At 43.4% G+C, this 27668-nt stretch overlaps 2 protein-coding genes across 5 annotated transcripts in view; both read right to left on the reverse strand.

Moving 5' to 3' along the window:
• Positions 1-5632, reverse strand: part of syngap1b (synaptic Ras GTPase activating protein 1b) — a 136563-nt gene extending 130931 nt beyond the window's left edge. For 2 of the 4 annotated variants that reach the window (XM_047329498.1, XM_047329499.1), the window contains exons 1-2: positions 5439-5623; positions 2865-2972 (exon numbers count right to left, since the gene is read on the reverse strand). In XM_047329498.1, coding sequence (XP_047185454.1) covers positions 2865-2972; positions 5439-5451 — 121 coding nt within the window. In that variant the 5' untranslated portion in view covers positions 5452-5623. Of the gene's footprint in view, positions 1-2864; positions 2973-5438 lie in introns of all 4 variants that reach the window. The other 2 variants (XM_047329500.1, XM_035608399.2) reach the window with 2 other exon arrangements.
• A 2296-nt stretch (positions 5633-7928) lies between these two features.
• On the reverse strand, positions 7929-26997 carry phf1 (PHD finger protein 1). The gene is made up of 16 exons (XM_047329514.1): positions 26648-26997; positions 25841-25919; positions 25598-25679; positions 24841-24927; positions 23678-23772; positions 22992-23140; positions 22294-22389; positions 19474-19542; positions 19017-19140; positions 17537-17604; positions 16848-16979; positions 14541-14619; positions 12844-12959; positions 12184-12270; positions 11169-11440; positions 7929-11105 (listed from the first exon to the last, which is right to left on the reverse strand). Exons 2-16 carry the CDS (start codon positions 25916-25918, stop codon positions 10981-10983), a joined length of 1659 nt encoding a protein of 552 aa, XP_047185470.1. The 5' UTR covers position 25919; positions 26648-26997; the 3' UTR covers positions 7929-10980.
• Between the last annotated feature and the right edge of the window lie 671 nt (positions 26998-27668).

The following is a 27668-nucleotide window of genomic DNA, read 5'->3' on the forward strand; positions in this document are numbered from 1 at the left end:
CCCACACACACACACACGATCACACATTCCCCCTTTTTTGCACCAATATCTCACCACAGATCACTGTCACACTAATATCAGCAGCCTTACCACATATTCCATCTCTACATGTTGAGTCACTGTGCAGCAATAAATATCAAACAGTGTTACATAATCGCGGTCGGGTTACCATGGAGCCTCTAATGTATAGGTAAGACAGGGGAAGACAGATGGGGAGTATTTGAGGAATGGCGATGCGTCTCGTCGACTTATTTTTCAGCAATGGTTATTTTCCAGATTAACGGTTCGGTCGATTAAATATTAGAAATAAAGGCAGAAGACGATTTCCCAAAAATTCAAGTTGATGTGGCTTATTTGGACCAGCAGTATAGAAAACAAAAGATTGTTAATTTACAAAGATAGAAAAAACAATAATTCTCACAATGTAGACGATGGAACCAACAGAGGTATTTGACTAGCAAAAAAAATGTATTTGTACCGATACATTGCTGATGTTTTTACATATGCATTCTAGGGCTTTCATAATCTGATCATTAAATAATTGATTGATTATTTTGTCGATTAACTGATTCGTAAATTGGTCAGATAATGTCAGAGAATTGTGAAAAATGGCCATCAATTTTTCTAAATCTGAAGGTGACATCTTTAAAATGTCTTTTTTTGTCCAATTAATCGTCCACAACCCAAATATTGAGTTTACTATCAAAGTAAACTAAAACAAGAGACATATTTTGTTTGAAAAAAATTAAAATCAACTGATTGCTGCAACTCAAATACATGTATTTAAGGGGATAAAAATGAGGACTTTTGGATTTTACCATATGAACAACATGCAGTGATGTACTGTACACAACGCCGGAAAATAAAACAGACTCGCAGGTTTTCATCAAGTTCACACTGTAAAACCTCACTGCAGATTGGTGTATATTTCCACATTGATACGCTTTATAATCCAGCTCAGAGCTAAACCCGCAGCAGTTGTACCAAATTGGATAAAACTAAACGCTGTTCGGCTCCAAAAAAGAAACAATGTCTAAAATGAAACGCCACCGTGCGATCACAGAGGAAGAGTGCTCGCTGCGATCGCTGGCAGGTTTTGAAGGTGCAGCAGTGTTCTCACAATTTCCTGGCAATGACTACCAGAGTGGGTTTGCGCACGCACGCACGCACACGCGCACACACACACAGTGGCAGAGAATCTCACCGACATTGTGCAACCAACTCCTATAGCTGCACTTGCACAAGAGGGCATTTTGGCCATTATCTGCCTTGCTCTGCGGGAATAAAAAAGCGGAGTGAAAAGGAGCCGAGGCAAGCTGACACAGTCAAATTCAGGCTTTCTTTTCATGTGCAGCTCAGACGATGACTCCAGGGTCACGGCGAAGTCCGGGAGCAGAGAGTTGAGGTGGGTATTAGTTTATTTTTTTAAAGACTAGTCTCCATTTTGGAGGCACACATATTGTTCTGGGGGGGGGGGGGGGGGGGGGGGGGTCTGTGAGCGTGTGCTGGTATCCACACATACCACCAGTCACATGCAGCACACCTCCACTCTCTCCTGAACCCACACACTGCTCTCCGTCACACACACACACACACTCACACCTACACACACACACACACACATCCACTTCCTCCTCGGTGCCTACAGCGTTTGGCATCTGCCCTCCTCGATAACAGGTACTCACACAAACCCGCGACACCCTCACCGGCACGGTCCTTCACGGCGACTCCAAACTTTGCGCTGGGCGTTCCATCTCACGCCGGTCGTACTCCGGCCGTCACGTTTCGGGAATTTGCTCGTGGCTTTGCGCCTGGACGGATGTGCGGCAGCTCACTGCAGCACGCCTGCTCACATACAGCATTAGTCACAGTTGCAGTGCAACGATACCGAGGGGAATCTGCCTTTACTGTACGCTGAAGAGCCTTTCACCCACACACTCGAGTATAACGGGGCAATAAAAAGCCCGGCGAGGACGAAGGAGCCTTCTGCATTTTCATTGGACATATTTTAGGAAGGGCCAAAGTTTTTTTGCATGCAGGAAGCAGGATACAGTCCATTGAGGCTATTCAGAAAAAAAATCCCCCAAAATATCCCAGGAGATAGTGGAATACAAGTCTCTGCAGGAATTTTTCATGCAAACATGATTAGGCAATAATAAAGGACACCATAAACTCCTTGGTTTTCCATATATTATAAGAACATCACACCATAGAATATAATAAACCTTTAAGTCAACTCCACAGTGGATGAACAGCAGACAAGTGGCCCATTATGCTGTGGCTCTAAACTCCCTATACGATTACGACGTGCATTCTATAACACCATATGAATATATTAGGAATATTATAGCATCTTTTTTTCTCTCTCTCTCTCTCCCCCCATCGCCGCTGTGTGGCCGCTCTCAAACGGAGGAATGCGCCTGCACCGTGCGGAGCGTGTCACCGCCAGCGCACACGCATATATGTGTGTATACCCCCCCCTTATTACAATACTATAATTGCCGCATGCACAGGTCTGTGCGGGACACACGCTGCGCCGTTTGTGCGTGCGCGTGTGCGTGCGGGCATCTATGGAGCGGGCACTCTCCGGGGCTATTTCCACCCGTGCACCTGTCGGCTGTGCGTGCGCTCAGATCTGCCTATGGCATATGGTTGTGCCGGAGAGACAGAGGGAGGAGAGAGGGACACAGGGACAGAGACAGACAGGGAGAGACAGAGAGAGAGGATGGCGAGGAGGAAGAGGACAGAAAATAAAGATGCAGTGTGGATGACAATATATATATATATATATATATATATATATATATATATATATATATATATATATATATATATATATATATGAAATATCTGCTCGGTCCTACCTTGAAAGGGAACATAGGACATGTTCCAACGGCATTGAACGTAGGCTGTGCGTCTCGGCGGTCTCTCGGCGCTCAGAAGTAACGTGGAACCGAAACTAGGAAATAAATCTGAAAAAGATTCATTCAAAAAAGGAAATAAAAAAGAAAGAAGAAAAAACAAAAAACACGCGATTGACTGCCGATCACAGTCGCAGCCGAAGGAGAGGCCAATATTCCGCCGTCATGAAAACTGGCATCATAATCCACGACCGCTTATAAAGCGCCCGGTTCCCGCTGCATGGGGAGAAGGGAAAAAATACACAGGATGCAGAAATGTGTGTGCGAGCGCGTGTGCGTGTGTGTGTGCGTGTGTGTATGTGCGAGTGACCGTGTGTGTGCGTGTGAGCGTGCTTGTGCGCGTGTTTATTTGCACGCTGCTGTTTAAGAGTGAGGGTGAAACACGAGTGAGTGAGTGTGTGAGAGAGAGAGAGAGAGAGAGAAGGGGTGGGAGGACTGGGCGCGCGCACGTGCGCATGTGTGTTTGTGTGTGGGGGGGCGCGCACGCTTCCTAATATCTATAACCTATCTTTAGCTTGGGTCCACGTTTTGTGCTTGCCTCTTAAAAAAAGATATATTAATAATCTGTGAGTACTGCTGCGGGCAACAGTAGGCTAGTGTGTGTGTGTGTGTGTGTGTGTGTGTGTTTGTTTGATGCCAAGGCCGGATTAACCACAGGAGTCCTGGGGCAAAAAAAAAAAATGTTGTTGGTCCCTATTGACCCCAGCAGAAATTTAAAGCAAAAATATATATCATTAAAGCCACAGTGTGTAATATTTAGAAGAAAAAGAAATTTAATATATTCTCCATAACTACGTGTTAAAATATGTATAAGTGCTGCAACAAAGATCCTATGGGGGTTTTTTTTCCGGCAACTTTGAATGATTAAATATAGTTGCATGAGGTTGCGCTGCCGGAAACTGGAAATGGAATCAGCGGTGCGCCACCATAAAGTGCCCCCTGTCGGTCGCTCGTTTGGTTGCGGTTTGCAACTTTACCACCAGATGTCGCCAGAAAATTAAACACTTGGGCGTAGAGTCACTGAGGCAGCTGCTCCTGAAATGTGAATATTTGCTTGTTTTTTCCAATTTTCTGTGAACTGATCTTTGTATTGAACAATAATAAGAAAATTTTTAAAGAAAAACATTGAAAATGTAAAGTGCTCCTTGGATTTCCTGACTGTTAATTACTTGATTTTTGATAAAGACACAACTTTAAAAACGCATGAGCTAAATATAAAAGGTGAAGGTCTGAAAACTAAATTTTGATCAAATTTTTAAAATTATAATAATGCAACAAATGGAATGCCTTATGATATTTACACTGGCTATATAAATTTTACTTCTGGTTACTTCTTATTTTAATGCAAACTATTGAGGCAAATTACACTAATTGTCAGGTTAATGAGCTCATTAAGATTCATGATAAAACACTGCATTTAGTCTGTGGCAACATATTGTTAAATTAATTAGTACAGGTGAGTAGATCTACAGGTAAGCATCCATGAGCATGTGATGTTTAAACAGTGACATATTATGCAAAAATCTCTTTTTCAGTGTTTTTGCATATAAATGTGGATATCTGTGGAGCCTGCCAGCCCACGAACTGTGAAAAAAGAACACCCTGTTGTCGTTGCTGGCTAAACCCTACAGCCTGGCTGTTAACAACTGGTTCAGATTTCTCTCCCACTGTGATGTCACAGTTGGACTCTTTTGGGGTAACCCCACCTGCGATCTGAGAATCTCCACTTCTCTGGTGAAGGGGCGTGACATTTCCTACACATTTAGAAATCGGTTGACCAATCACAACAGACTGGCCCAGCTGGCCAATCATAGCAGACTGAGGGGGAGCTAAAAGAAATCCAGACTTTAGACAGAGGGTGAAAAGAGGAGCTGCAGGAATGGACAGTATGAGAACACTGATGCCTTGTCTGAACCCTAGAGCATGTAAACCTTTTCATGGGGTAACCCAAATTAAAAGAACCTGAATATGAGCATAATATGTCACCTTTAAACTCTTACAGACCTGTTAAAAAAAAAACAAGCACACATTCTCTCACAGCGGCCACTTGGCATCTGATCATAAATACTGACAGCAAAGCAGGATTCCAATTGACAACAACAATCTTTCACTTTCTCAGCATCTAAAAATCCCTGGATTTCAGCATGTGACCAAGCACGGTACTACATCAGGGAGGAAGCTGTGGAGCCAAAATGGCGCCATGAGCTGGCGAATGCGGCCTTTGGGTGGCATTGAAAAAAATAAGAACTAAAAGTTAAGCTGAAATAAAATCAACCTAACGTAAATATATATATATATATATATATATATATATATATATATATATATATATATATATATATATATATAACTTGTAAAATGAAATTTAATCCCCGATTCACAATCGTGCGGGTCAAAAAATGATAGGCACAACAACACACACGCTGCGAATACACACAACACAACCAAACCCTACACAGCTGCAGGTAACACAGGTGACAAGCGTTTCCGGGAAGGACAAAGAAGTGACGAACCTACCTGAGATATTCATGTTCCATTCGTGACTGTCCTGAAGTGACTGAAGTCGGCTGAGTGAAATGACAAAGGCCCGCAGAGGTGGAAACTTAGCTAAAAGCAAAACATCGTTACTAATAAGTAATGCTAAAATTGCCGGGTCCCCCACTTTTTTGTGTCCCCTGGAAACACACGATGTCACTTGTGCTACTTCCACGTTATGTTGCGTGTGCCTGCGATTTTCGTCTTGTGTTTTGCTTATGTGCTTTTTTTTTTCTTAGAGTTGCAGTGCGTTGAACTCTCCGTACCAATAATGGAAATTTATATCGGCAGCAACTTCGGGTCCATTTTGACAAACTTGGCTCATTTATAGAAACTCACTTGTCTGTGGGTGAAAACGTGTGGTACTGTGGCGCATCATCACTCTTCCCAACTCCCCTGGAACAAGTGAAGGCAGCACACGGCGCAGCGCCTGCCTTTGGTTTAAATGTTGAGGTGTGATCGCCACCTTGTGGTTCAAATAAGCACCCACAGGTGCAGCAGTCGCTGACAATACCCAAATATATATTATAGTAGGCTGTGTCAGTAAGACTGGTTTGGGGCTTGGCAAAAGAGATTGTCAAAGAAGGACGCAACTTGAATATGATTATGAGGACAGAGAGGTTTGCCATCTCATTAGTCTGATGTAAACTCTTAAACATAACACGACTGCACATCTCTGCCTTTTTTCACAGAAGACACTTGTCAATGTTAGAAAAGCAACAGTGCCACTAATATCATTAACAACAGCTCCGTATTTCGACATGCACAACCCATGGACCCTGAAACCAAAGTAGTTACAGTAAATATAAATTATCTTTTTTCTTCTTCATTCATACTCACATTTACGTTTTTCCTTCTTTTGGTGAAAATGACCACAAAACTAAAAAATGGTAGATTTCCTCAAATTTAGTATTTAAGTATTTCTTAAATTACTGATCAAATTATTATAAAAAGTTTCAAGCACAGTTTTGACTGAACAGCTGCTATGTAGGCTAACATGTTTCCCATTCCAGTGAGAAAAGAACAGATTGTTTTGACTGTTGTCTCTTCTGCTCCTCTGACATAAAAATATGTCCCAGTCATTATTTGTCATCTCCATACATCCTGAAAAACTCCCTGTAGCTGGCACAAACACAAAAACAAACATCTGTCTCGCCACGTTGGCGGCAGCCGAAAATTTTCTGCCAAACAAATGTCGTTAATCCCTCCTACAGGACACGTTCGGCTGAACCGCCATTCATCATTCCCATCAGACTCTTTTAGAGGGATTCTCAGCAACATCGCTTGATCACCACCACCCATACAGTGGTGGTGATCCATGACGTAAAGAAACCACCACACTTTTTCAACAGCTCACCCACTTTTCAGAGGTGATGGTTTTTTAAGGAAGAGTAGATCCTAGATGACTTTGGTCAGGAAACCGACATGAACACATACTTTCAAAGACATGTTTTGCAGTGATTATACAGAATATCATTGGTGATGAATAATACATGATCCAAATCCATGTACAGTACACCTCAGAATAGGCTGTACGATAACTTTCCGTGCATTGTCATTGTTTGCGCTTGTTATTGTGGTACAAAATTCTCCTATGTATCATATATTCCTTCTGATGTACATCATGTACCAATGGCCCATCTTCCTCCCTGCTCCAGGTTGATTTTCCTTTTGTTTCCATTTTTCCATTTCACCCAATTACCCATTTTCCATTCACGTACATCTATACAATCGACATGTTAGGCTACATTGGTAATTTCCCAGTGGTGGCAAATCCTGAGTGAACATTAGTTGAGTCTTGTGGGAAGTAGCCGCATGTCATGTGACTTCAAAAAATATAAAAATAAAATTAAGAATGCTCACTGTCACAGTTTGAATTGATGAACATTTGAATAATGTTATGAATAAAGGTGAATTCGCTGTCCACTTCAAATGCAGACAAAGGTCAATCCTGGGTCATCAATTACCCGTTTACACGCGCACATCCTCAAGTAGACCTACAATACATATCGGATGTAACGTGATGGATGTTGTGCGACAAAATACAAATTAATACATTTTTGAATTTAGACTTCCATCACGTGCGGAATTAAAACATTTTTGTTTTTTTAGTTCGAGTTCAAGACCAAACATCCATGCTCGTTGTCTTCCGATGTTCTATTTAGCCTCTAAAAATTACCAGCTGAAGATTCGGTTTTATTTGCAAGAAAGTGAGTGTTTTTATCCCCCCCCCCCCCCCCCCCCCACACACACACCCCTAGGCTAACGCTTGCTTAAACTCATCACATGCGGAAAACAAAAATCCCCTCAATTTCCAGCTGAGGGAGGGTTTCGCGATCGGTGGATAAAAAACATCAGCCATATTTAACCAACTAGCTTCCTGTTCGAGTGAAGTGTAGGGGAGCGGAATGGTTTTGGAAGAGCCAGCTGCTAATGCACGAGAAGACGGATAGATAAAGAAAACACGCTGTATGAGGTGAAACTTTTCCTTTTTTTTATTATTCATGTTACATATTAGGTGTGTCAATGCAGAGTTATACATGTACAAACGTAATTTTTCCAAAAATACATCAAATTGAACTTGGACTCGACTACTAATCAGAAAAAGGAAAGAAAAAAGAAGACCACCTCTCCCCGAATTAAACGTCGGTTCCTCAATGTTGGATGTCTTTGTTTCCTCCTACTTTGTCTTCAACTAATCTGGTTGAGTTCCACCTAATAGCACAACCTATAACAAGCACTTGACGGGTATGGACATACCATAGAAAAAACACACAAATACATTCATCACCATCGCCCTAAGGTTTCAACACACCCCTCCCTAATAAACCACCGTCAAATAGTCACCGAGGAAGATGACGAAACTTGTAGCCCAACGTCATTTCGCTGGCCTGAAGCACACGTGGGTGGCACGGGAGATGATTCAACAGATAGGTTTGTGTTTAAATAAAATCGGAGAGGTTTGAATAACCATATAAATGCTGTATTTGTCATTTGTTTGTACTCAACCAAACCAGTAGTACAGTCTCTCCCCCAAGATAACACTGACGAATGTGTATGTCCTGTGAGTTTTATCTGAGCAGATTTGCTTGAAATAAACCTCTGTATAAAATATAAACTCTGAAACTTGCACCGCAGTTGTTGTTTTTTTTTCTAGATTTATGTGACTTGCAAGTTTGCGCGCAGATAAAATCCAACTTACGAAAGATAAAATAAACTCCGAACAACGTCTGCTCTCTAAACACCCACCCGAGGAGAAGGGACACGATCGGTCCGGACCCCCGGCCACGTTGTCACCGTGCACTTTTAAAAACGAAAGACTGCGGGTTCGAAGTTCAGACGACCCGTCAGTGTCTTTTTCACCTGTACTGTAACTTTGAACGCAAAGGATCAAACTCATTCAACACACAACAAAGAAAAAACGACCACCAAAATAAACGCACTCTATCAAAATAATTTCGATTATGATGACTTCAAATAGACATTTCAGCAACATATAGAGTCATTTCTTTTGTGTGTGCGCGCGTGTGTGTGTGTGTCATTAGTTTGGAATGTACAGTTAGATCACAGTCCTGTTATAATCAAAAACTCGCTCTATAACTGTTTGTCATTTACCCACGTGGTTGTATCTGTGAACTGATAATGAGCCATCCTCTTGCTTTGTAGCAACATGGCCATGTGTCATCTGATTGGGCTATTGGCGGGTACACAACCCACGTAGGCACTATGCAACCACGTCAACAAATAAAAAATAAAATAAAAAGTTATTAGATCATAGCAATATATTGTGAATATATAATTCTATCTATAAAACAAAAGCCCTCTTGTGGCTCCTATTTCTAATACGTGTAATAGTCTAAATGTAAATTATGTGTGACAAAATCTAACGTAAGGAATAAGTAACCTCTTCATAACATGTATACAATCTTTTATTAACATACTGCGATGAGAACAAAATATGAAAAAACCCCCGGAGAATTTGTCGTTGATTGGAGCCAAAGTTAAAATGGACTACATCGATAAACCTCCACTGTTACAGTGTCCTCCAGCAAGGCATCAACCAACACCAGACTGGTAGCTCTGCTCTGTCTCTGTCTCTTCCTGGACAATAAAAGGTTGCCGTTTTTTCACGAGCCGCCCCCTTCATTTAAAGTACCCACTTTGTTGTAATTTGGTCATTTGAGTCCGGCCATTTAATCATCTCGGTGTCAAGACTAATTGGACTAAATTTGGTTAATAAAAAAAAACCTATTTTAGACACCTACAGATTATCATGGTAGTAGAAATTTAAATGATAATAACACTATACAGTAGAGAGTGTAGTGATTAAAATGCTGGAAAAGCACAATGAAATTTGCTTTTTTTTTCTCCCCAAAATGCAGTTAGTTTCTGTCCTTCACTTCTTTAAATCTTTTGACTTGCAAATCGTCAAATTAATGCGAACTCGGTTCTTTGTGTTACGTAATGCGTTATATAATTCAAATGCATTTCATACCCAATTTATTTTTACATTGAATTGTAAATTACTTCAATTTCAAAATGTTTTTGCCCTCTTTTAAAAACACTACTTGTTTTTCTCCTTATATAATGATTAAAAAAAAACCTCTTCCACATTTTGGTAAATATGTTCATTTGCTTTCTCATGTCTGTGCATTGAATATGAGGCTACAGTTTGAGACATTTAGCTTAACAGAAAGACTAGAATCAGGGGGAAACAGCTACGGCTGTTTCATTGGTAGCCACAGTTGCTTACTGGTCTTTTCCACCACAGAACCCCTTATAAAAATACAACTTGTCATTTTTTAGATATAAAAACGAAAACTGTAGAGGCAGTGAACATTTTAATCTCATATATATGTTGTTGTTTTTTTAACCTTTGGCCAGTTGTTTGTCCTACATCCATTCCAGTCTTCATGCTGAGCTGAACTGTCCCTTTCTATTTACTGCACAGACATGAAAGTGGTATCATATCAGAAGGCAAATAAGCATGAATATCAAACTATTTCTTTATATTAGCAGCATGTTGTCTATTATGGCGATCAATGGGAGTTTATTGTTTTATTTGTGGTAACTTATTATAAATTTAGAAATGAAAAAGCAGTAATTACCCCCCCCCCCCCTTTAATTTCTGGTACAATACCGTTGCGCATAAACCTTACTGTAAATTTAGATAGGAGGATAGTTTTTTGATGTGACCCACACATTGACAAATCATCGGGAGGCCTAAATATTTTCTCTCAACACTTCAAAACATGATAAATGCAAAGGCATATTCCAAAGTTAACAGTACAAATATCAGAGAAAACACTAGCAAAGAGGGACATTAAGTAACGAGTAGTGAGGTTATAATGATGTAGAGTAGAGGTGATACTTATGGGAGCAACCTGGATTTTGCAACGTGTATGGATTATTATTATTTTTTTCTTCATTTCAGTCTTGTTTGTACTTCAAACACTGCCACGCATCACATCCACAGTATTCCTGTGGCAGCTGCAAAAACAGTCATTGCGCTCCGTGTTCACTCTCAGTACAAACTCACGTTCTCCCACTCCACGAGGTACTGGACCTTCCCGTCCGGTGTGACGCGTCTCGCCAAGATCCTCACTGCCTCCCCTCCGCCCCAGCTCCTGGCCACTGTCCCGCCGCCCCCTCCGACTCCCATCCCCCCTCCTCCACCGCCACCACCGCCTCCGCCTCCGACTCCCCCTCCACCTCCTCCTCCTCCTCCTCCTCCTCCTCCTCCGTCCACGCCACCCCCTGTGCCGCCGCCGGCCTGGTAGGGAGGCAGATCGCGAAGGATGAGCGGCTCCAGCTGCTTCTGCCCCGGCTGCTGCTGGTGCTGGTGGTTGTGTTGGTGGCTGTGATGGTGCTGCTGCTGCTGCTGCTGGTGGTGGTGGTGGTGGTGGTGGTGGTGGTGATGGCTGCCATTGGAACTGAGGGGGTACGGCAAGCATGGTGGTGGTAACCTGCAGGTGTCCTCCGTGCTACAGTAGGAAAAGAGACGGCGACGGGCACAGGAGTCAGGAGAGGGCACGGATTCAACTCACGGTTCAGCACCTCATTCAAATGAATGTATTTATGAAGAGGCCTACAGCGATAGCATATATTTCACTGGAAAATATCCTATTTGTCATCACTGTCAACATCAGGTCGACTAAATACACATGAGAAAATTATTTATAGCTAGTAATTAATAATGTTTTCAATAAGCAATGGACCAAATATACTTGTTTTCATGAGCCGAATTATCTGCTAACTTGTACAGCGCCTCCGTGTTACAGAGCATTTTAGCTATTGGGTCATTTTGGTTTTATGGTGGCAATTGATGGAGTTTTGGCTCAATGTCACTGCTCCCATTGACCTGGTTTTCCTTCGGTTTTTATCAAAAGTCTCTAAAAAGAAAAAAAAGGACACTGTAAGCTACCTGCAAAACACCAAAAAGCAGATGGAGAAAAGTTTGTCGAAGATTTGGCAGCTAAAGATCCAGATATTTGTCTGCAGAGCATCGGATATCTTTGTGCGCGATTCTGTGGGAAGCTTGTTAACGGTTAAATATATTGAGAAACGAGCAGCCGCTACATGTGACTCTCGATGGATATCAAAGGTATGGAAACCTTATGGAAACCATTTAGAGATTAGATAAAAAGGGAAGGAAGTCATCCAGTTACCCCATAGCTGAAAAAGTTCAATGTTGTGGGACACGAGGATGAAAGATGAGTAAAAAAACCTGTTGTAGTGATGGAGATTCCTGGAGAGTGCAGTGTTTCCATTGTAGGCGGTGTGGTACCGGCCGTACATGCGTTTGGGAGGAGAGCTGCAATGGAAAGGCCGGCATCAACGACTGCTCTGCAGCGTCAACACAAAATCGTATTTCGATCCAAAATGAGTTGTATGTCAAGGTTCAATTTTTTCCAACCTGTACGTAGCCATGCAGATTGTGATGTCTGCGTTTATTTACAGAAACTTAAACCCAAACCTGCTGCTGAGACTTGCTTTAAAATGTTCCAGTTGTTACTGATTCACTGCAAATAGTATCTACTAACTACTCTTCCATTATCATACAGTGGCAGCTGACTCAAAACAAATCTATCTGCATCAGGAGGTTTCCTTGCACAGGAAACAGGGGGTGCCTCGTGCCTCCAGGTGGCGAAGGCAAAGATTTATCACAGGCAGCACTCCTGATGGCTTCCTATATATTTTTCATAGTGTCCTGCAGCATTTCGCTTGTGTTTGATCTGTAGCGGCAGGAAAAATGTGCATACTTCAATCGGCTGTTTGTCCAAGAGTGCGTTGTAATGCAATTGGACCGACCCGTTACTGCATCTCTTCTCACACCCGTCAGTAATGTATCACTGCAGAAACCAAAAATGGCCCAACAGCCCCTCACCTCAGGTTGAGCTCCTCCTCTGACTTCCTGGAGTTGTAAAGGTTAGCCCCTCCCATGTAACCATGGCAACATGGCAGCAGCTCAATGGGGTTGGCAGCGACTGGAGGTTGACAAGCCTGGGCACAGGAGACACACACACACGCAGGCACGCACGCACGCACACACACACACACACACACACACACACACACACACACACACACACACACAAGCACACACACACACACACAAACACATACACACACACACACACACACACAGATCGGCTTGTGTCTGGATGCCAGAATCATCACAGGAGTCAATCAAGCACTGATACCTCAGCGCTCACTGGTGCATGAAGTCAATTGTGCATGTGGAACGAACCACTATTCCAATAAACACATTTATATACGGGTTTGTGCATTGAAAACCAGAGTGAATATATACATATATATATATATATATATATATATATATAAATATATATATGAACTATGCATTTGGTTCTTTTTTTTGTTTTGAATTTAAAATAATTCCATGGCCTGAGGGCAGAAATGGGTAGATACGTCTTTCAATCCACACGTAAGTGACATCAACCTGAGGCTCAAACACAAGTCACAGCATATAAGCGGCTCCATAGCACATTTATCGGACCAGCCCAACATCAGAGCACCGTCAGAGCCGCTGGAGACGCCGCCTAAAAGGTTTCAGCGTTTCTCATCGCTGGCCCGCGACAAGGCATCACACTCGGCCTATCATCATTCTCTTCTCTTCGAAAAATACTATCAGAACGGGAGATTATTATTCAGGGGCCTCAGTCGGTGTCTGTGCCTTTAAATGGATGTTCTCTGTCAATGCTGCACTGTCGAAGTGCCAGCAGCACCTGGCCAAACTGTAATCGACTGCAAAGTGCATTTGGAAGTGATCCCAGACTACCCGTATCAGCATTCCTTCCCATCTCACTCCGCCCCCACTACAGCAAACCTGCTCCTCCAAGAAGGACGGAGATTAGCATCAATCACGGGGGGCACAATGGGGCCTGGATGTGCCAGAGTGCGAACGAGTTCTCTCCGGAACCGCGCATTGTTCCGGGATTACTGTACGTGCACACACACACACACACACACACACACACACACACACACACACGGATCAGAGTGATGTGTAGGAGTACGCAGTACAATCAGCATTCACCGTTAAGCATGCTGTGTAAAAATAGTAACTGCCACGTGTGACGTCGCCTGTTTCACTGCGATCCACTGGGGAATAGGGTTTGATGATCATGATAAATGCGCCGCTGAATTGCAGATGCTGATGAAACACACGAGCGGGTTTTTTTGGACAGTCAAGTTTGTGTTTGAATCACACGTTTTAACCGAGCCCAGCGCCCCGACACCTCATCTCTCACGCGCTTCCTCTACCTTAACAACAGACTCTGAAGCATCAGCGGGCATTAAACAAACAGCAAAAAGGGAGCAGAGAAATACCGGGGCACCGAGCCGCACTGGGTGTTAAAAGACACGCGGACGGATCTAGACTGCGAAATGAACCTTCATCACAGCGTCTGACTGACAGGTTATTTGGATCACAGAGACCTGTTTACCTGACTGCATAAAAAAAAAAGGAAAAAAAGAAAAATAATCAGAGAGGTTTTGTGGCCCAGACCCCCCCCCCCCCCCCCCGCCCCTCTCCCCTGAGATGGAGACAGAGGCACTGACCTGTGTCTCTATGATGCGACGCTTTGATTTACGTGACTCCGGCCCCCCCGCTCTCCTCTGGCAGGGCAGTGACAGCGGGCTGACGGGAACAACAACACATAAATTAACACAGAAAGGCATGCGTTTCGTCCCAAAGTGCAATGTTAACTTTATTAGCGTGTCTCCCGTAAAGGTCTGGGGAGAGTAAAAGATGCAAGGAGATGAGAGCGGCGAGATGACTTACTGATTGATTGCGACGCATCTGTCAAACTGTCTATGAGCGCAAATATCATCAACAGGAAGGTTGAGAAATATGAAACGCAGGTAACAGACATAAAACACCTCTCTGTGCGTTCTCCCCCTCGATCCCAGTCGTCGTGTTCTGCTGGAAAGTTTCCTGCAGCCTGTCCTGACTTATTTATTAAAAATGGGACCTAAGGGGGCTAAATAAAACCCTAGAGGCTGAAACGTCTATTACAACCGACTATCAAAAAGTGCTGCATGGAATAGACGAGATATACATAGTCATAATTGCGCAATAATTAGAGCTATACAAGTAGTTGGAATTAATTAAATGTACAGTATATTTGTCTTGAGGGGAAAGACAACGGAGTCATTAGGATCAGAGGGAGTTATTCTCCTATTGGCAGGAATGTGTTCAGTAAATTGAACGACACTCTGGCCACTTCGTTATGAGATGCGTTGTGTACAGACGTTGACGTCGTGGCCTGAGGGTGACACTAAGGGAAAGTTTTAATGTAGAGTCTAATGTTGAATGGTTTGGTTTTTTCTGAGGAGAATTATTGTGCTTGGTGTATTTTTATTACAACTTCCCCGTTAGATTTCTTATGCTGTTCTCTCTGCCTGATGATGACGCCGCAGGATCTCAGACACTCTTATTATAAAAGTATTTTGTGTACAAAGGAGATTTTGCCATCTAAATTTGGTGCTAAAAGAAAAGTCATAAAATGTTCTGTAAGTCCATGGATTTTCCAAAAAAGCTTTTTCAAAAAAATGAAATCTATCTATTTGTTTCAGAAGTTATTTCGGTCCTTGGTCAAAGGGAAATGTTCAAACCCGATGCTGTTGCTAGATTACTGGTCGCAGGCTCTCTTGATCATAAGAAATCATCCTCAGACATTGGCGAATGTATATATATAAATGTCCTATTGTCGACCAAAGATCTACAGCCAACATCTTTGCCTCTTCTGCCTCATGATGCTTTATCTCATCGCCACATGACCACTATTGAAACATACAGTAGCTTTTGTCTGAGCAGCGTGACTCGCCTTTTACTATTGAGTCCCACTTCTATATCAATATTGACATTTAATGTATTACAGCTTTTTTATATTGTTGGTTCAACCTCCTTTTACCGTACTAGGCTCTTGTTTTTGTGCTATGAAGCCATTTGTGACTGCAAAAGAAACTGAAGTCTATAGTTTTTCCTTATGAGGGACATACATGTATTGAACTGACGTGACCCTAACCCTGTCCGCCTGCGGAGGTTGTCGCAGGTCGTTCCTTCCTGCTGCCGTCAGACTGTAGAAGCGACAAGTTCTGGGGCTGAAATACAAATTCACTCAGGTGTAACTTCATTTAACTGTGCAACGCTCCTTTTTTTGTCCGTGCAATTTCATTACCTTATACGTGCAATCCTGTTTACGCTGTATATTCCTGCTTACACTATGCATATATATGTTGTTAACATTGTCTATTTTATTGCTTTTATTTAAATATATTTCCTTATGCTTATATTGCATACTTTTTGTTACTTTTTTTTTTACACCGATGTTTCCTATTTTTCCTTTCTTATTTTCCTCTCCCCTGCCGTGACACGGCATATTTCCCCCGTTGTGGGACTAATAAAGGATTATCTTATCTTAAAAAAAACGGAATTAATTTTAGTCGACCATTCACCGTCACTTGCAGGCCACTGGAAACTTGTGGCTTGTGGCTATTCAGGGGATCAAAGGAGCATAAATCAGGGAAAATATGCCGGAATTGTTTTCATAAAAGCACCCACCTCTTCCCTTTTCAGCTGCCCTGCTGGAAATTAGTTCCTTGTAATTCTGTCTGTATAAGCACCCGCTAAATGATAAAAATTATTCAAAATGAAAAAGTGTGACTATGAAATTTGCGAATTACAAGACACGTGCATACACATGTGCACACACACCCACACACACATGGATACTTTTGCAGGCATATGAAAACTTCCTCCGTTAATTGTTCATGTATAATAACTATATGCCCTGTGGGAAAAACCCAGAACTCTTGTTGAGATGAGAGCCGAAAAAAAGAGAGAGACGCTGTCCTTACTCTGACCTTCTCCGGTGTGTGATGTTGATCGGGGGCTCAGTGATGAGGGGGGACGAGTCGGACGTCAGCGGAGGCGGGGCTCGGACCTGGAGCCCGAAGAGACACTTCTTCTTCTTGATCTCCTTCCCAGAGACAAACCTGGGAGACACAGCGATGTAAAGTGGAAGCAGCGAGCTCAGTCTGGGGTCATTTTTTTTTTTTTTTTACACATTATCATCATCTTCCGAGTGCAATTTTTTACTTTTTACATGGCTTCTCTTTGATGCCAATAAAGAATTTATTGTGTCACAAAAATGTCCTCCTAATAAAAAAGTAGACTCGGGAACGAAGCTAGTGAATGTGTGATTAAGTGTATGTATTGTAATTAGGGCAGAGCTTTGCCTGGAGAAATCAGTCGTTTTGTAACTTTGAGAAGGTTTTTTTTTGCAAAGTTTCAACAAAGACCAACTAAAAGCAATCAGACCTCCCGGTTGGTTATTGTCGTTAAATACCTAAGACTTGCCTGCTCTTCCAACAAGACAAATCAAGCGCCAAAAAGTGTTAACATTTCACTCGCCAGTCACCCCGCTTACTCCAACCTGCATGTCCAACAACACACAAACTACGAGGCATGCCTCGATTCGTGGAGTGCCACTCAATCAACCCGGTCGCGTGTGGTTCGCTGTTTATTCTTCTCATCACATGCGATGACTTACCTGTCCTTGTGGGAGTTCAGGGCGTTGAGGAGATTGTGACAGCGGTCCTGCTTCGGCGTGTCGGAGAGCTGGAGGACGGACAGGAATGGAAAATCAAAGCTGTGTTTACACAGTGAGCAGACCCTCCGACGGAAAGCATACAATCATATTTTTTTCTTTTTTTTTTTACAGTCACTGACAGCAATAATGTTGATATGGTAAACTACATGGCTGAAAGACGTGTCATGTGAAGACAGGGCAAACAATGCATTTCAAACAGCTTGAAGGGGGGGAAAAAAAGCTCAGGTGCATGTACAGGAAAGGCACCGAATATTCCCTCTGATCTCTCTCTCTCTCTTTCTCACAGTCACCTCCACTTTCATCTTCCTGTTTACTCTCTGTGGAACGACATCAGCCTCAAAAACCAGATGGTATCACAACTTTCAGCCACATCACCGTCATTTGGGGACGTGTCCAAATGAATGAATGTTTGCAAGGTACTGGTCACAGTCAGTGTCCTAGATCACGGATTTCCAACCAGGGGAAAGACCACATAATGGTGGAAAAATCTATAATACATAAATAAATGAGTGTGATTTAGACATTTAGTAAATGTATTGTCTTAAAAACCAGCTGTCTACCAGCTATAATAAGCTGCCTGTAGGGTATAAACCTGCAGCACTTTAATTCCATTTGTGTTGCTGGTGCACGGATACCGGTTAGAATCAGAAAAGTTTAAAAATTGTTAAAAGTAATAGGTGTCAATGTTATCTAGCTAAATATAATGTATAAACAGTTAAAATCGCTAAAAGTAATTGAAGAAAAAAAGGTGAAAAATATATTTAAAAAATGAAAGGTGACATATTATGCTCATATTCAGGTTCATACTAATTACATGCTCTAATGTTCAGAAAAGGCATCAGTGTTCTCATACGGCCCATTCCTGCAGCTCCTCTCTTCAACCTCTGTCTTAAACACCTGGATTTTTTTGCCACACCCGCCTCCCGATAAACCCCGGTCATTTGAGATTGCGAGAAGCGATTTCAGAATGTGTAATGTCACGCCCCTTCACCAGTAAATTTGGAGAGTCAAGTCCAACCGTGACATCACAGTGGGAGAGAAATGTGAACCAGTTGTGAACAGTTTGTGGGCGCCACAGGTACACTGAAAATATGATTTTTATATACTATGTCACCTTCAATGGAAACAATTCTTAGCTTAAAGTAATTGATAAATAATTGAAATATTTCTAATAGTAATATAGTATTGGGTAAAGAGTTGAAATAGTGAGCTGTAGGAGTAGGTTAATAAATGGTTGAAATGTATTTAACTAAAGGTAAAAAGTTGTATCCCCTTTAAGCTCATGTAAAGGTCACACTTTTTTTTAACATCAAATTTTACTCTAATAGGGGATAGTGGGCTTTATGTCTCAAATGCATAAAGGCTGGCAGCATTGCATATCATTTCATCATGGTGCCTAAACGGGGGGAAATATCAATACCGCGCCTAGGAGCAATGAGTCCCAGTTCTCGTTGGTGAAGGACAGGATTTCATGGTCAAAATCAAAGTATTTCCTCTTGCAGCACAGCGAGAGATGGTAGAGCACTAAATGAGCCAAATCCACCCTGCATTCAAAAAAAGAAGACAAATTAAACAGGTAAAACAGGTCAATTACAGAAAACTCTGAATATTTCAATATATTTCATATTTCCAACATGGGGGGGGGGGCTAGATTGTTAAACCACATCTTGATTGCATACAGCATTATCAGTCTCTGTGTTACAGTGTCATCCCAAGATCCACATTCTTTGAGTGGTCCCAACTACAAATAATGTGCTGAAAATCTTGCTCCAAAGAACACATTTTTATACAAATTTGAAGAAAAATAGAGTATCTATAAGTCTTGATAACTACTGTGTACATTTTTTAAATATTACGTCTGTACTGGTGTTACTGACCAGGTCATGGGTAGTCTTTGGATGGTCTCTGGTCCCTTTGTACATAAAGAGCACTGGAACTGATAAAACCTAAAACAGTACAAGCAACAACAAAAAACTTGATGAGTTTGTTTGTCATTTAGTTTCCAAAACGGTCATATGTTTTTAGAATCTGAATCTGAATCAGATATATTATATTTATCTACTTGTGAAATTGGTAAATTATAATTATTATATTGGGTAATTTATCCTCACTATTTATACATAGCGAGAATTGTTACATTACATTCATACATTGCTTTCGACGCATATTAAAGTGTGTGAAACAATTTTTGACCGAAACTTCTTATCCCGTTGTAATCATTCTTTTTTTGATCTTTGTTTTAAAGTTCTTCTTCTTCCTCCCCTTTACTTCCCTTGCAATCTATATATGTCTCCTGTCTCTGGATATTTTCGAATATAAATCAACCTGAACTGAAAAATAAATGGACAGGTATATCTGTTCCACTATGATAATACTCTGTTCTGGTTGACCCTGAAGCTGAGCTCATATCACAAGCAGCGTCGCGCGCACCTGTCCTCCTATATGCATGCGTTCGCAGAAGGTCACCGGGAAAGATGAAGTGCAGACACAGTATGACGGAAGTGCATGTTTACTATTCCAACTGTGAACTCAGTCTACACTCTTCCCCCGTCACATGCTCGGCAGATGTTGTACCAAATTCGGCGCCTCACTCTCCCTGACTGTCAATCTATACAGTCCCCCCCTGTCCCCGTCCCCGTCCCCCGACGGGCTCGGCAATAACACAGTGTCAGGGCGAGTGTAAATCCCAGTCTCCTAACACAGATGGTTAATGACAATAATAACTAAATGGATGGATACGTTTTATTACTCGCACGAGGTGTCGCCGATCTAACCGCACTGCGATCAGCAACTTGCGTATCAACCCGGCATCGCACCCGAGCGACTACAGCAGCAGCGGGGCGATGTGTCTGCTCTGTCGCCGCCTGCGCTCCGAGTTTGTGAGGAGATCTTGTCCTTGAAAGGAAAGTCAGCGGGTGCGTTAACACGCGCACTAGTAATTTGGTCTTAAGCCAATTAAAAGCGCTTCCCTGACAAGTGAAGCTGTCGTGTCGCCGTCGTCGTGAGGTTGATTAATCTGCGAGGAAAATTACATTATTAACAACAACTCTGATCATCAATTAAGGGCGTGTTTGTAAAGTACAAATGCCAAACACTCCGAGGTTTTAGTTTCTTAAATGTTTTATATGATTTAGATTCAAATATATTTGTTTGTTGGTTTTTTTAAACACTGGCTGGATAAAACCAAGTTGAAGATTAAAATATAGTTTTTTCAGTAATTTACGACATTTTACAGACTAAATGACGAAACAATTAATCAAACAAATTGTCAATCATAAATTCGAAAATTACAAATTATCATGCATTTCTGCCCCTAGAAAGTTAGAAAGTGGACTAAATACAATAATTTTAAATCAGGTAAACAGAGAAGTGTCATGTCACACATGAAAACACAATCCAAAAATTAAATCCTGATCCTAATATATTGTCATGATATTATTGGCTGATGTTGGCTGCTCACAAATACAGCGGCGTCCATGTTTACGTATACTGATACATGCAAATAGAAAGTGCAGTAAAATTATTTTTTAATATATTTTTCCCTTAATGTGCTCATCCTAATTAATTTAAATTTAAATTTAAAAATAGTTTAATTAGATTCTTTTTTACTTTGTCCGATTCAAAGTTTTTCCAGCTGTTATTTAAATTTACATATTTCAATGTCTCAGTATTTCTGAGATTAAAGCACAGAACAGATAAACCAAAAGAGATTTTAGAAACAACGAATCGTGGAATCTCCACATTGAACTAAGTTCACTCTGGATGTCTGAATCATCCAACAGTCGACCACTCTTGTGACGCTCGTTCTACAACGGAAATCAAATATTGCTCAGAAAGTCCGTCCGTGTGTTGCACTGGCAGGTTGATTTGCTTTCAACCTTCTGTCCGGTTCATCCCAGCAGCTCCGCAGGGCTTAAGTCTGGAGCCTGTGCTGCTCCTCCAACATTTTAAAGCCTCCGTCTAGTTATTTTCTTCTAATTATCGCGCTGCGGGATGAAGCCCTGACCAAACAGTCAGTCTTCCTTTGTTCCTCGCCTTTTTCTCGCCTTATTTTCTTTAGACAGCAAAGTACCGTACGATATTGTGCTAAAAATACATCAGTTAGTGTAGTAACACCGTTATTTCCCCCAGCACGGCCTTTGAGTAGACAAAGGGTTCGAGTAGCAACCTGTAGGAATTGTTTGCGTTGACTTTCAATTCTTCATTTACTTAGGAAGCCTGTAAATTAACCAATGTCTTCATCCCTGAATACGTACGTTCATATGAAATTTTAATCATATTTATATTTTTCAGTTTTTTGGGCAGCCTCAACCTCCTTTGGCAGTTTACTGCTTACTTTTCTAACATTTATTAATGTTGTCCGCTGGACTTAAACTGCTGAAATTTCAATAGAAACTGAAAATAACAGTATTGTGAATTCAACTTTTGACTGGTAGTGTATATCATCATTAACATAATTCATGAATTGAATTAATCTCAGTAGATTTCTGCCTCAGAAACCCCGCAGCAGTCTGGCTTTACCTTTATATGGTTTTAAACTTAAACTAACTGAACGAACTCACGTTTTCTGCACGAACTAATTTACCGAGTGCACTACGTTTTTTTTTAAATGTAACCCAATACACTCAATGCCAACCAAACTTTACATTCATTTGAATCATTTGATGTTTGAATAGTAATTGTGCTCAGTAACGCACCTGTCCCCATACAGCAGTGGCTTGGTCAGACACTGTGTGCAGGCCTCGTGGAACCACTGACCACAGCCTCCGCACTGCAGCATCTTCAGGTTCCACCTGCACGCGACACAACAAGAAAAAACACCGAGACGCTTTGAACACATGAATGAATTAATGTGTCCAACATCTGTCACCCGACGATACTGCATTCACGCATAACTGCGGCAGGCGGGAGGGGCTGATGAGTGCAGCTGCCTGACAGTTCACATTTCAAATAGCTGAAATGTTCCTTCAGGTGTAAACTCCGACCACCCGTGAAGACACGGCAGCTGGGAGTTTGTTTTTACTCTGCATTGGGAGTTTAGCGGTTATGAGCGCAAGATACGCAAAGAAGTAGGGAGTGTGGGGAAAAAACACAGCAAATACTTTAAAAAGACAATTTGATGCCCTTTTGGCGACTCTCCTGGCAGTGTCTGAATCGATTCGGCAAAGATCACTCATAAATCATTCCAGGAAAGTCAAAACAAACGCTAAAGAAATCCCGCTCACGCCGCTTGACACATATCTGATTTGCTGCATGCAATTTACACATAATCCACACGATGACAGCGACATAGATGGGATCAAGCTCCCGAGGGAAGACAACGTGTCTGTAAGAAGAGAGCACACACCGTGAACTGTACATTCAAACTGAAACTGGCCTCTGCAGTGTCACTCACTCTCCAGGTCCGGCACAGTAGCAGTAACACTGCTGCTGATTGGTCAGGTGCTGCGGGTCCCAGTCTAAAGACGACAGCTGGTACGGGAGTCGGAGTTTCATGAACTGCATGAGCCGGGCGAAGCGTCCCCGCTTAAGGGCCCCGCCTCTCTGAAACACACAATTTTGAGGAGAGAGCTGACTGGTCGGTGACTCCTTCAAATCGCTGTCATGTCAGAGCGGCGCGGGAGACGGACGGCGCTCGCCGGTCTGAGAGCGCTATTCGTCGGATTATAGTGTAGGTCAGCTGTGAGAGATAGTGTCCGAGGCGGCGGAAGTCTGGACAATGGGGTGTGGACATTGAGCGATTGACAATTAACTGGGGGCACTTTCTCATCTCATATCTACAGAACTGGAGCGCACGTGATTGATTTGACTTTAAATGTACTCCTGTCAACTTCGGCGCCGTTTCGCCGGCCTCATAACAATTGACTGTTCGTGATTTCTCGGACGCAATGTAGAACATTTGATATGGAAGTCAATACCGAGGGAATTAGTGTGCTGCTGCCTCAGATAAACCCATTACCTGCCGTACACAACAGCGTTGTGGCAGCAGAGCTTGATCTATTCGACAGGACTTATCCAATGGTACACACTGAATGTTTCCTCTTTTTTCACCCCCACAGAGTGAGAGATTTGCAGTCTGACCTTGGTTGCGACTGCAAAGACACACTGCCGACATATCCACGAGTCGCTGTCAGCTTCCGGTTCGATGGTTGGTGTGTGGCACTCTGCGTGATAACCTGTAATGGGAGGAGGCGGAGGCAGAGCGTTTAATTCCTGTTTACCACACAGAGACAGCGTGAGTGACAATAATGGCGGAGCAGCTCGACGCTGAGCGCTCTGCTGGCTTTGTTTCCGCAGCATGCGACGTACTTTACAACACTGTATACATCCAGTACGCAGGGAGGTACGTTTGTCTGCTTCCCCCCCCCCCCCCCCCCCCCCCCCAACCCCCCAAAGCAAAACTGACGGCGGCCGAGTTCACCTGACAAGAGTCGCGAAGACACAACTGCAAAATCTGCTGCCATGTCCCGCTCGTGATTCCTGGAGCTGAGCTAAAAAACTTCTCCCACTCTGCACGTCAGTATATTTAATTTCATCATGATTCAGCTTTACTTGAAAAAAAAAAAGAAGAAAAAAAAAAACTCACCCAGAAACATGTTTTCCTTATTATTGACTGCAGAATCGTGTATGTGCAGAGTTTGACACCAGAAAGCAGTTTTTCAAATTCTCAATGCCGAGGTCAAGGTGTGCACATAAAAGCATGATTTACTTGTTTGGAAGCCAGCGCACATATACTGACAGTGGACTTCACGAAGCCTCGTGTGTCCCACAGATGAACTTTTGAAATATATAATATTTGCATATTCCCAGATTCTGGATATTGTCAATGAGGGATACGGTCTCAGATGTAGTTTTAACTAGATAACTATTGCAGAAAAAAAACATATCAGCAACTTATTATCATTCATAAACATCCAAAGGTATTTTTAAACTGTCTTAAAACATACCTGCAAAGGATCTTTAAATTCCTAAGAGGCCCAAATAACCTTAACGTCGACCATTGAAGTTCCACGTTCATCGGCATTCCCAGTCGTTTTCATTCTAGTCAGGATCCAGGTGCAACAACTCGCATCCATCATTTATGATACGTGGTTTTCTGTGTTGGTGTTTTGCTTTTTTTTTTGCTGCTTTTTTTTTTTAAAAGACCAACACTTATTTACCACTGTGTCAAACCTTTCAAGGTCAGTGCGGGAGCGGGTTCAGAGCGACCGCTTGAAAGCGTATGACGAGGCGTGCTTCCTTACCGTGGCGACATTTAAGACAATTTATGAGGGGTTCTTTAAGAGGCGGAGCGTCACAAATACAGCAAACTTCTTCCACTCCAGCGGCGACTGAGGCAAACACAGAGAGATGGAGAGAGGCGGCGGAGAGGAGGAAGGAGAGAGAGAGAGAGAGAGAGAGAGAGAGAGAGCAGTCAACGGGATTAATTTATGTATATTGATTCACATCCTTGCCACCTCATTGATTTCAGTGTCTCCTGTACCCTTTCAGATTTGACTTCATTTGATGGGCAGATATTCAGCGCGGTCCTAACAAGCGTCCAACTTCCCCTCCGTTTGATGTTAGGTGGAGCGGGGGGGGGCGCCGTTTACCCCGAGGAGTCATTAGTCTAATAAATTCATAAATAGACTCTAATATACCAATTACATCTGAACGTGCCCCCATCAGAAAACTCGGGGGGCCCCCGCGCTCATAACCTTGAACGTGACTGTGATCCCCTTTTCTGCTCGTTTTTTTTCTGAGACCCGAGACAAAGGGTACCAAAAAAAAAGTTTTATGCTCATCAGGGGAAAGAACCAGAAACGTGTTTGCTGCGACTCCGGCAAAGGCAAAGTTTCGGGGGATGGAGACAAAAACACCTTGGGCGCGAGTTCAGCCCGAACATCCGCGCCTTCAGAAACCTCAAACTACGAGCATTTTTCTTGCAGCACAAAGTGCTCCCAACAGGAAGTTATTTACTCTTCGAGCTGAGGGGGGGGGGGAGAAAAGAGTGCTACTCACACGAGTGAATGTCCTTCCTCAGTACCCAGAACTCTGAGTTGTCCTCAAATCTCACCAGACAACATTGCTTGACTCCGTCTACCTGAGGGGGAGATAGCAGGTGAGCGGAATGATTGACAAAACTAAATGGAAGTCTCCGCAAATCCAGGTGAGCACACAAAAAAGTCTCTTTCTGTCTCACACACACACACACACACACACACACGCACGCACGCACGCACGCACGCTCCCGTATGCACTTACTCTTTTCACATTGCCGAGGTACAGCAGTCCATCACTCCATCGAGCCAACACATCATCTCCCTCACTTACTCCCCCCATCCTGAGCAGAGAGACAGAGAGGGGAGAGAGGAGCGGGGAGGAGAGGAGAGCGAGCAGGGCTCATGTGAAATGGAAATCCGATTTATTCGATGAATACTTTGCTGCCGTTGCGGACAGAGGGGGTTTATATGGGCTGGCTCTCAGACAGGCGGGCTTTTTCGGCGCAAAGGGGTTAACATCCACACCTCCCCCTCCTCCGCCACCCCCTTTCAGACCAGAGCATAGCGACAGCCTGTATCCACCACAGTAAAAAAGATGAGAGTGAGTACACAACCAGAGAGCAAGACAAATGATTACTGCACACATGAAACGCGCGCGGGCGCGCACGCACGCACACGCGCGCGCACAGACAAACACACACACACACACACACACACACACACACAGAGAGAGCTCAGCATGACGACTGCTGCAACGCAATTTGATTGAAACGGCACAAGAGGACGAGTGTGAGGCGTCTGCCGTGCACTTTGCTGTTGTCCTCCTCTCTGCCAACATCTTAAAAACTTGATTAGCTGCACGGAATGACTGTGCTGTGCAGGGCATCGTCTCTGCACGCTGAGCATTTGTTCCAGTGCATGCACTCAAGTCAAGACAGACGCAGGATGCATAACAGTGCATGTAGCCTTATTGTGAACCCCCCCCCCCCCCACCCACCCAGGGGAAAAAAAAAAAAAAAATCAGGCAAAAAAAAAAGAATTGTACAGTGAGCTGGCCGGTGAAGGGTACCTGTCAAGTCGAACTCCTTCCCGTCGGGGTCACAGTGATTCCTGGCCGGGCTGGACATGCGATGCCCTCCCTCAGCCGCCGTGGATCTCCGCTGCCCAATTGGCGGATGCGCAGCCTGCGTGTTTGCGACCAAAAAGTGAATGATGTGCATGTATGTCCCCCGTCTGTGCCAGGCGCCTGCGTGTGTGTCAGTCAAGCCGTCAGCGAGCAGGAGGAGGAGGAGGAGGAGGAGGAGGGGGGGGAGGAGGAGGAGGAAAGGCGACTGACTGTCCGTCCGTCTCTCAGCCTATAGTTTGTCCGTCCTCCGAGGTGCCGTTTCGTCATGTTCCTCTCTTCTCGCTCTCTCTTCTCCCCCCCCCCCCCCCCCCCCCCGCCCCCCAACCCCCGCCCCCTCCGCCGCCGCCACCTATGCCATTAGAGCGGGTTTGCCGGAATCAAGCCGCCAGAGACGCCATCATCCCTGCCTCTCGCTCTCGACTTGTTGTGACGCAGACATAAAACACCGAGACGGAGTGGGAGGGCGATAGTGATGGAGGAGAGAGGGGGAGACCCCGGAGGTGGCGGGGGGGGGGGGGGCCTGAGGATCTGACCCTAAATCGCTGTGACACGGTGGGATTGTGATGTCTGGCCCGCGGGAGGGGAGGGGAGGGGAGGGGAGGGATGGACTGCGCGGCGTTCAGGAGCCGCCGCGGGGGCCAATTAAGAGGCCAATTAGTGAGTTGATCCGCCTCATTAGTTGGCCCCGTAACGAGAGGGGACCGGCCCACTTCAGAGACCGGCGGAGGGAAAGTTTTTGGAAAGTGAGACGCCCGAGCAAAACAGCAGACAAGCATTTGAACCGGTATTTATCAGAAAGGGGGGGGGGGGGGGGGGCAACTGTAACACACCGACTTCTTGCATAATATATCATATTATAGTCCTGTCCTTATTAGATAGATAGATAGATAGATAGATAGATAGATAGCAGTCACACAGCACTCCTTACAAAATATGAAAAATACATTATTTTTATATTATATTA

Source organism: Scophthalmus maximus, chromosome 20 (assembly GCF_022379125.1).
Source record: "Scophthalmus maximus strain ysfricsl-2021 chromosome 20, ASM2237912v1, whole genome shotgun sequence".
Classification (NCBI taxonomy): Eukaryota; Metazoa; Chordata; class Actinopteri; order Pleuronectiformes; family Scophthalmidae; genus Scophthalmus; species Scophthalmus maximus.

Coding starts and splice junctions, on each gene's coding strand:
- phf1 (XM_047329514.1), bottom strand. CDS start 25,918: ATGGGGGGAGTAAGTGAGGGAGATGATGTGTTGGCTCGATGGAGTGAT. Junction 24,928..25,597: donor GAGGAAGGACATTCACTCGT/GTGAGTAGCACT, acceptor TGTTTGCCTCAG/TCGCCGCTGGAGTGGAAGAA. Junction 16,980..17,536: donor CTGAACTCCCACAAGGACAG/GTAAGTCATCGC, acceptor TGTGTCTCCCAG/GTTTGTCTCTGGGAAGGAGA.